Source organism: Rhinopithecus roxellana, chromosome 9, assembly GCF_007565055.1.
Source record: "Rhinopithecus roxellana isolate Shanxi Qingling chromosome 9, ASM756505v1, whole genome shotgun sequence".
Classification (NCBI taxonomy): domain Eukaryota; kingdom Metazoa; phylum Chordata; class Mammalia; order Primates; family Cercopithecidae; genus Rhinopithecus; species Rhinopithecus roxellana.
This window is the reverse complement of record NC_044557.1, coordinates 111925544-111935828: the sequence shown is the minus strand read 5'-3', so window position 1 is coordinate 111935828 and position 10285 is coordinate 111925544. Positions and strand designations below refer to the sequence as shown.

At 42.6% G+C, this 10285-nt stretch overlaps 1 protein-coding gene across 1 annotated transcript; it reads left to right on the top strand.

The window, feature by feature from the left end:
• Positions 1-324: 324 nt before the first annotated feature.
• NEFL (neurofilament light) lies at positions 325-6255 on the top strand. The gene is made up of 4 exons (XM_010378155.2): positions 325-1722; positions 2924-3048; positions 3426-3745; positions 4254-6255. The coding sequence occupies exons 1-4, from the start codon at positions 679-681 to the stop codon at positions 4394-4396; spliced, it is 1632 nt and encodes a 543-aa protein (XP_010376457.1). The 5' UTR covers positions 325-678; the 3' UTR covers positions 4397-6255.
• Positions 6256-10285: the final 4030 nt, after the last annotated feature.

Below are 10285 nucleotides of genomic sequence, written 5' to 3'. Positions count from 1 at the left end.
TTAAAGAAAAAAAAAAATCAGGAGAAAGAAAATGAATTGCAGAAAGTGCCAGAAAACTGGAAAGAAATGAAAACTTCTCCATACATACTGCATACACACAACCTAGCCTATTTATTTGTATCTAAAATCCCCTAGCGGCACTATCACCATATACACCAAGGGGAATAATTAAGGAGGTCCCTGGTGGGAAAAGGGAGAGTTGAGGGGACAGGGTGTGTGCGAGGTGCCGGGATACCGAAAACTCGGGTGTCAAAAGAACCTGTTTTGGGGACACTTAAGGATCCAAGTGTCACGGGGTCTGGGCGATGTAGGACAGGAGGGGCTGCGTGGGTGGGTACAGAAGGGAAATGAGTAAGGGGGCATGGTATCTCTGAGAAAATCAGGGGCCTCTGAGCAAAGTGGAAAGGACGAGCGCCGCAGGTACCCGGACCGTAGCTCGCCCCCGCCTTCCCTTTTGCGCAGAATCCTCGCCTTGGTTGCAGCAGCGCGCTGCCCCCACTGGCCGGCGCGCGGTGATCGATCGCAGGCTGCGTCAGGAGCCTCCCCGCGTATAAATAGGGGTGGCAGGACGGCGCCTAGCCGCACACAGCCATCCATCCTCCCACTTCCCTCTCTCCCCTGTCCTCTCTCTCCGGGCTCCCACCGCCGCCGCGGGCCGGGGAGCCACCGGCCGCCACCATGAGTTCCTTCAGCTACGAGCCGTACTACTCGACCTCCTACAAGCGGCGCTATGTGGAGACGCCCCGGGTGCACATCTCCAGCGTGCGCAGCGGCTACAGCACCGCACGCTCCGCTTACTCCAGCTACTCGGCGCCGGTGTCTTCCTCGCTGTCCGTGCGCCGCAGCTACTCGTCCAGCTCTGGATCGTTGATGCCCAGCCTGGAGAACCTCGACTTGAGCCAGGTAGCCGCCATCAGCAACGACCTCAAGTCGATCCGCACGCAGGAGAAGGCGCAGCTCCAGGACCTCAATGACCGCTTCGCCAGCTTCATCGAGCGCGTACACGAGCTGGAGCAGCAGAACAAGGTCCTGGAAGCCGAGCTGCTGGTGCTGCGCCAGAAGCACTCCGAGCCATCCCGCTTCCGGGCGCTGTACGAACAGGAGATCCGCGACCTGCGCCTGGCGGCGGAAGATGCTACCAACGAGAAGCAGGCGCTCCAGGGCGAGCGCGAAGGGCTGGAGGAGACCCTGCGCAACTTGCAGGCACGCTATGAAGAGGAGGTGCTGAGCCGCGAGGACGCCGAGGGCCGGCTGATGGAAGCGCGCAAAGGCGCCGACGAGGCGGCGCTCGCTCGCGCAGAGCTCGAAAAGCGCATCGACAGCTTGATGGACGAAATCGCGTTTCTGAAGAAAGTGCACGAAGAGGAGATCGCCGAGCTGCAGGCGCAGATCCAGTACGCGCAGATCTCCGTGGAGATGGATGTGTCCAAGCCCGACCTCTCCGCTGCGCTCAAGGACATCCGCGCGCAGTACGAGAAGCTGGCCGCCAAGAACATGCAGAATGCTGAGGAGTGGTTCAAGAGCCGCTTCACCGTGCTGACCGAGAGCGCCGCCAAGAACACCGACGCCGTGCGCGCCGCCAAGGACGAGGTATCCGAGAGCCGTCGTCTGCTCAAGGCCAAGACCCTGGAGATCGAAGCATGCCGGGGCATGAACGAAGCGCTGGAGAAGCAGCTGCAGGAGCTGGAGGACAAGCAGAACGCCGACATCAGCGCTATGCAGGTGAGGCACCCGCCCAAAACACAAGGGGCGGGGGGACTCGAGCAGGGGGGAGAGTTGGTGCGCCGAGAAAGTGGAGACCAGGGGTGGTGCGGCTGCATGCAGCTCTTAGGGATAGGGCTTGGCTCCTTGGCCACTGTGTGGGAGGGATGGGGCACTTGGAGGGCGTCAGTGAGGGCGCGACTGTAGTCTGGGAGTGTGCTCTGTGCTGCTGCACCCGCGTTCCGCATTAAAGCTGCCCAGCCCCTGTTGGGTGGGGGAGGGGAAGACGTGGGAATTGGGCGTTGCCTCCGGCCTGCAGTGAGATCTGCTGTCTAACTGACCTGCATTAACTAGAAGTTACTTTGCAGCAACTATGGGATCATCTGGTTAATAAATAGTAGAGTGAACAACTCTCAATTAATTCTGAAAGATTACTGTGACCAGCATGCTTTATGACTAGTTTTACCAACCACTCCCTTCCTTTATTTAGTAGGTAGACAGGAAAATAGTCAACATTGTTTTAGGTAGTTAACTAGTGATGTTCATAGTAAAGCATTTCTTTTTAACTTTTTTTTTTTTTTTTTTTTTTTTAATGTGTAAAATGTTCTACAACATTTCTGTTTAAACATCTCCATCTTCTGGGGAGTAGAAAAAATAAATTTTTAAAAGGATGTCCATTTTGAAAGATCTCCATCTTCTGGGGAGTAGACATTTTTTCTTCTTTTGGGAGTAGAAATTTTTTTCTTCTTCTTGGAGTAGAAAAAATAATTTAGATACATAGGAAATATTTTAGAAATTTTTTTTTATTTTTTATTTTTATTTTTTACATCTGGCTATTTTCTTCTCCTATAAAGAAAGGCATTAGTTTCCTGGCATGTAACCCAGCTAAAGAACAGTTAATCAGTGAATGAGAAACACAGTTTTTCTATCAACTTAGTTTGTTTGCAGGCATTTTATGATGATTATTAAACAGTATTAAGTAAAGAAATAGAAGAACAGAATTTTCTTCCATCTTATTTTTCATCTCAGGCTTCATGAACTTGGGTATTTTAGGCAAGAAGGTTTTTAAAAAGATACAGGAAGTTATTCTAGGGAAGATTTTATCACCTTGTGTACACCTTGATTTTAATCAAAACTAGGCCTTTGCAACTACACTACAGTAAAATAGAAGGGATTTATGCTTGGAATTTTTTTTTTTTTTTTAATTTTTGTCTTCAAACAGGACACGATCAACAAATTAGAAAATGAATTGAGGACCACAAAGAGTGAAATGGCACGATACCTAAAAGAATATCAAGACCTCCTCAACGTGAAGATGGCTTTGGATATTGAGATTGCAGCTTACAGGTGAAAACAGGGGCAAAGATAGCAGCCATTAAACCCTAGGAAGAAAATCAGATCCCATTTAAAGTTATGTTGGATCAGAAACCTTCAAGAATAGTCCTTTTGAAATAATGAAGTGTTAGTTTTTGGCTTCTTCCAAGAAGGTATTTAGATATATAAGAATTTAACCCTGTAATTAGGAGTCCTGTTTTTAGCTTCTCATTACATTTTAAATCTAATAGGATGATTTAATTTTTTTTCCGGTCTCCATCAAAAAATCCCCAGGCATTAAGTTTTGATAAATCCCAACCCTGCTCCTGCTTGCCTTTGTCTTTAGGGTGCTCAGAGCAAGTCGTGAAACACAGGTGTTTTTTAACCTCACCTTCTATCTGCATCCCCAGGAAACTCTTGGAAGGTGAGGAGACCCGACTCAGTTTCACCAGCGTGGGAAGCATAACCAGTGGCTACTCCCAGAGCTCCCAGGTCTTTGGCCGATCTGCCTACGGTGGTTTACAGACCAGCTCCTATCTGATGTCCACTCGCTCCTTCCCGTCCTACTACACCAGCCATGTCCAAGAGGAGCAGATTGAAGTGGAGGAAACCATTGAGGCTGCCAAGGCTGAGGAAGCCAAGGATGAGCCCCCCTCTGAAGGAGAAGCCGAGGAGGAGGAGAAGGACAAGGAAGAGGCCGAGGAAGAGGAGGCAGCTGAAGAGGAAGAAGGTATGATAAGAAACAAACCCCTGCAACTTCAAGTGTAAACTGGGTGTGGAGATTTGTTAGGAGGTAGATAAGACAAATGAAGCGTTGCCATATATGATATTAGAATCATAAATAATTTTTCTGTTTGTTCAGCAAACTTTTCCTAAGGCACTTACTCTGAATGAGGTGATTGGTCGAAAATTTCATTTTTTAATATAATCATTTAACACAGCAGGTTGGTGTCCTAAAGAACAAAAATAGATACCAGACACATAATGAAAGAAATATTGAGGTTCAGTCTTAGAGAGGAGCAGAGTTTCCCATACCTAGGAGTGATCTCATTCAATTTAAATATGTGTTCAGTGGCAAATTATTCATGGCAAGCATTGTCTGTTAACATGTGCTTTTGGAGCTGGGAGGTTTTGGTGAGTATTCTGACAGTTGTGTTTGCAGATAAAACCTTTGCAGACATGTTTTGACTGGACTTACCCTGGATTTGGATTTTGTACATTTTCTTTTTATGTTAAAGCTGCCAAGGAAGAGTCTGAAGAAGCAAAAGAAGAAGAAGAAGGAGGTGAAGGTGAAGAAGGAGAGGAAACCAAAGAAGCTGAAGAGGAGGAGAAGAAAGTTGAAGGTGCTGGAGAGGAACAAGCAGCTAAGAAGAAAGATTGAACCCCCATTTCCTTAATTATTTCAGGAATAATTCTCCCGAAATCAGGTCAAGCCCATCACCAACCAACCAACCAGTTGAGTTCCAGATCCTATGTGAATTAAAAAGTCAATATATGTATAATTCTGAGATGACTTAGGTTGGACATTCAATGTTGTGCTATGAATTTCCTCTTTATGCAGAGTATCTGTTTGCTTGCAGAGTGGCTTTCTGGCTTGCTGCCAGCCTGTGCATGGTCCACGCTTATGAGTTCAGGATCTACGGCAATGTGAATCATTCAGATGTTTACAATAAAAAAACACCACATGAGTAAATGAATTCGCTAATGTTAATGTTAAACTTCATGGAAAAATAGTCCTTTGAACCTTTGGTGGTTAGCAATTAAAGACCCTGAGTTATGTGCAATAAATAGTAAATAAAGTTATACCGAATGATGTATTTTTTGCTGTGGTTATTAATTAAAATACCTTAAAGATGGCACCAATATAAAGTATATACCAGTGGACTATTGACCTCCAATTTTTTAAAAAGTCAAAATTTTAACAATTACCAATGCTGTTTTTTTATTCCTTCATTGGAAATTCTGAGGGGTACAGTTATGTTGTGATTACTGGTGAAATCTCTCCCCACAAAAATGTTGCTGATAATAAACATGAGTAAATGAGAAAGTCTATAAATAACAATAGACTTTGCCTCATAACACGTGCTGTGTTAGGTTTTGGAATGGCTTTCTAGGAAGCAATTCTGAAATTATTTGACAGATATACTCTTTATGGTAAATAGGTCATTTCAGAGTCTAGAGTGCTAACCATTACACTATGGAACCAGGATAAATAGGTCATTTCAAACTGATATGTCATAACGCAATGTGGATAGAATATGAATCCCATACATTCATCCCTATAACTACATTTAAAATATAGTCTAAATATCATGGGCAGAGGTTAAAACCTGAGAACATAGTACAATAAGAAGGAATAATTTTTTATCTACATATAATTTCAGGAGAAGGGATTAAAACTAACAAAGATTATTTGCCACTCCACTGCAAACATGTTGCCTGCAATCCTGAGCTCATGATTTAGTGTTTGTTAAGCGTAATTCTGTTGCCTCAAGTAAATAGCATTTGATGCCACACATTTTTAAACCTGTAAAAACTACAGACACAAGTAATGAAATTATGAGTCACTTAAGGGGGGAGGTAATATGCTTGTATGTTACATTGACATTGCTCTGCATGTCTCTATTGGGAAATACTTGGATTTCAATGATAGCTTGACTGGTTGGACATTGCATCAAATACACACCCCATCTGTCCTCTCTGTTCATTGTAAAGTTATGAACGCTCTTGCACTTGCATTTGATGTGGAATAAATATAGATGATATTACTGAGTATCTGCTATTCTGCCTTTGTTCTAAAACAATTGCTTTGTCAGCTAATTTCATTCAATATTTGTTTTTTAGACGATCTTTATAAGTTATGAATTTAAACTGAAACCAAAGTGGTCTCCATTTAAAGTTACTTAATCCCTTTGTACCACCTAATTATAGTTAAATATAGGTTGCTGGGCAAATAGGTAAAATGCTTCTTTGCCATGATGGTATGGATTGGAACTATGAAGGCTCTCAGTGTATTGGCTTCTGTAAAGATGAGGTGTCTCCTCAGAAATAAAGCTTTCCACATTTCTGCTTACTAGACCTGGGATGATGTACATGGCAAGTCTCAAACAGATGCAAGCTACATGCAAAAAGTAACTTTAGCCAAATGGAAATAACTGGATGCTTTGAGAATTACTTGGTTGAAGTAAGGAAACTGTACCATACTCTATCCTGTGTGCCATAATAAAATAGTAAAAAACCCAAATTGAGTTGAAAGTCTTTTTTAACATTTCCCCAAATTTGGTACTGTGGTCAGTGCCACTTTTCCCTCTCCTCCCCCTGAACCTGAAGTTCTCTTTCAGTATTCCCTCTCCTAATGAATGACCCCCTCTCTATAATCATCTGATTCCATTAAACAGACTCCTTGAATAACATCCTACCTCTCCTCTACCCCTCTAGACTAACCTATCACCGAGTTATAGTGAGAACACCTGCATGTCTTAAATCCTTCCACATCTTTCAGTTGATACTGCCACCACTCTAACCCTTCTCCCAGGGCCTACTCTTGGTCTCCTTCAATTAGCATCCTATAGCAGGCTAATCTTTTAAAAGGCAAGTTTTGATCATGGCATCCCCCTGAATAAAACCCTGTAATAGCTTCCTACTTTTAATATGAAAACCAGAATCTCAAATGTGATCTTCAAGGCCTGCCTGGCGCTGACCCCTGCCTGCTTCTCTAACCTCATCCCATTGTACACCCCTTTCCCTCCACTTCCAGTACTCCATTCACCCTGGTATTCTGTTCTCCCATCTGTCGCAGGATCTTTGGTGATTCCTCTTTCTGGAGCACTCATATTTTCTCTCCTCCCCTGAGCCTTGACCTGTCAGTTCCTACTGACCCTTCAGATTTAGGCCTAAGTGTCATTCCCTAAAGGAAGCCTCCCTTGACCTCTTCTAGTGGGTCAAATTCTTTGAAATATGTGCATAAGACTTTGTAGACTTTTTAATTCTTGTCATTGGCATCTATTTGTGTGATCGGTTGATGAATGTCTGCCTCCCCCATTACAGTGGGATCTTTATAAGTATTAGAATCAGATCTCTGTTGCTCATTAATTTAGCGCCAGTATCCAGCATAGTTCCTGCCATAGTAGAAGCACAATGAATATGTATTTAGTGAGTGACTTTCCCCATCGATTAAAATGCCTTCAAGATGACTGGCAAGTCAAGAGTTCAATAATAAGTCCCAGTCTAGTCCATACCTTCTTGTGGAAAGAGCAAAGAACCAAGAATCAAGCGTCCATGTTGGGTCCTCACTTTGCACTATTATGGAACACTGGCCATCCCTGCCCAACCTCAATTTGTTTATCTACACAAGGGTTCAGTGGTGGACATCTCAGATCCATTCAAGATTCATAATTCAAAGTCTGAAATACCCTCACTGCCCTATTTTAGAAGTCCAGGCTAAAGGCTGAATGGAAAACACACATATGACACTCATGTCCTCACTAAAAATCCATTCCCTACAGGAAATTGCTAAACTTAGCGTGAAGTTTCATTGCTAGCAATTTAATTGCTCAAATTGGTAAGCAATTAACTTGGTCACTTTTTTACCCATATGGAGATTCTAGTGCTGTTGGAGGGTTTACTGTGTCCCATGATGCTGTTCTAAGTATATTTTCTGTATTAACTCATTTCTTCCTTACATACAACAACATTCTGAGTCCAGTATGATTATCATCCTCATTTTATTGTTGTTTTAAAAATTATTTGTATTTTTTAAAAATAGTGACAGGGTCTCACTACATTGCCCAGGTTGGTCTTGAACTCCTGGGTTCAAGCGATCTGCCTGCCTTGGCCTCCCAAAGTGCTGGGATTGCAGGTGTGAGCCACTGCCAGCAGCCTATAATCCCCATTTTACAGATAAGAAACTAAGGTTAAGTGACTCGACGAAGGTCATGTAGCTGGTTGCTGGCAGGGCCGAGACTCAGACTCACCCACCTCACTGCCTCTCCTTTGTGGTCCAGCTTATAAGGTACACTTGTGGCATCAGCATATGTTTCCACAGGCATGTTTTGTGACAGTGGTTCGGGAGTTCACACAATAGTCAGAATCCTTACAAAGCAGTCCTGTACCGTTCAAGAGCCACATATACACTCACAATGTTCCATTGTAGTTAGGATCAATGTTTTCTTTCACCCCTTTGATGATTTATGTCCATATCTTAATTCCCCTGCTAATAGAAGCTTTCAGAAGGCAGGAGTCAGGTCTTATAAACAGATATGAGTTTGACATGTATCTTCAAGGATCACCAACATTCTGGTGATGCTGGTTCTCATGATGTTATTCTTCTACCTGTCCACAATTTTCTAGTTCTGTTGACATTTTAGTCGTCCTCAAGTTTTTCTTCTCCTTCTTTTCCTCCCTTCACTCTTTGCTCTTCTTTTTTTTGTCTTTTTCTTCCTTTTCCTCTTCCTTCTTGCAAGTCTTCTTACTGCAAGCAATTTCAAATCATTTTGGGAGGAGAGAGGAATAAAGATTGACTGAATAAATAAATGTCTTTGTTTCCATTCACAACACCCAAGAAAGCACCTTGGGTTGAGTGGGCATATGTTTCCGGAATGGCAACGGTTTAATACTTGTGAGAAGTTTCCATAAACATAAACAGCATAGAGAATTTCTTCTTTCTCTTTTGGAAACAGTGTGAGATGTCAGAATTGGTTCAGCAGTGATTCATTTGCAAGGGGCTCCCAGTGGAGAATTCAGAATACTTGTTTCTTAGGAAAATGTCCAGTAGAGTGAAGTTCAGTGAGTTATACAAGCTAGGCAGTGAGGACCATTTCCAGTTTAAGGTCTTCTAGAAAATTCCCAGTGAAGAGTCTTAAATAACTGGAGCATCAAAATATAAGGCAACATGAGAAGAAAAAAAAATGCTTAGCAGCCCTAGAAAGTAACTATAAATAGTTTTTTAAACCAATCTTTTAATTCTACTTCAACATAGGTAATTTTTTGCATATGAGGATTTAAAAAATAATATAACAATGACATTAAAAACAAATTTGAAAAGAAAACACATTTCCTCCATTTAAACCCTGTTATTTTCATTTATATGTTCTGTTTTAGTTCTTGCTTCTAGTTATGTATATTTTGACACCGATCATCCATTCATTCCACAAAATTAATCGTTCATTAAGTGCCAGATGCTGTTCAAGGTACAAGGAATAAAGCAGAAAATGTCCCTGCTTTCAGGGACTTAATAATGGTGTGTATTTGCATGTGTGTGTGTGTAACAGACAGTGAACAAGTAAGCAGGTTAACAAGCACATAATCTTTGATCAGAGCCAGGCACATAAGGGTATGGGGTATGAGTGCTCCAGGTCGCAGGAACTGAAAGTACAGCAAGCTTGGCTTCTTTGAACCTAGAAACCTGCATTGAGCTCATTGCTCAGTCTTATGAATGAGACACAAATGAGATTATAAATGAGAGTAGAAGATGGGACTGAGAAAGGCAGGCAAAGGCCAAGTTATGCATGGGCTTGTAGGCTAAAGAATTTAGATTTTATTCCTTGTGCAATTAGGAACTTTTGAAGAGGCTACTCAGGGGAAGGGTGATACTATCTCATTTATGCTTTATAAAGACCACTTAGGCTCTTGTGTGGAGAATAGACTCTAGAAAAACAAGAATCAGAGTAAAGAGACTGAGAGACTGTTTTAGTCCGGATAAGAATAGGCAGTGGCATTAGACATGGCACTACATGGTATGAGTCAAGAAATTCTTAAGGTATTTCTTACTGACAGAATAAATGAATGAAGAAGGAAAATTGTAAACAGTATCTTTTGATAACATAATATTTCAATACATTAATATATAGTATGTGTCAGTTATTGGTTGCTGCATAACAAATCATTCCAAAGCTATGTGACTTCGAACACCTCAATTACTTATTCTTTCTTAGTTTCTGCAGGTCAGGAATCTGGGAGTGGCCTCGTTGGGATTTTCTGACTCTTGGCTGCTGATGGACTTGCAGTCAGATGTTGACTGAGGGTATTATCAACTGAAGGCCTTGATTAGGGATGCAGGATCCCTTGCAAAGTGGCTTATCAACTTGGCTGTCAATTTCTTCTCCATGTGGGCCTCTCCAAGGAGCTGCTTGAGTATCCTTACTATATGGTAGCTGGACCTCCCAAGAGCAAGGCCTCCAAGAAACCAAGGCAGAAGTTGCAATGTCTCCTATGACCAAGGCTTGAAAGTCACACACCATCACTAACACTGTGTACTCTTGGTCACAGAGAC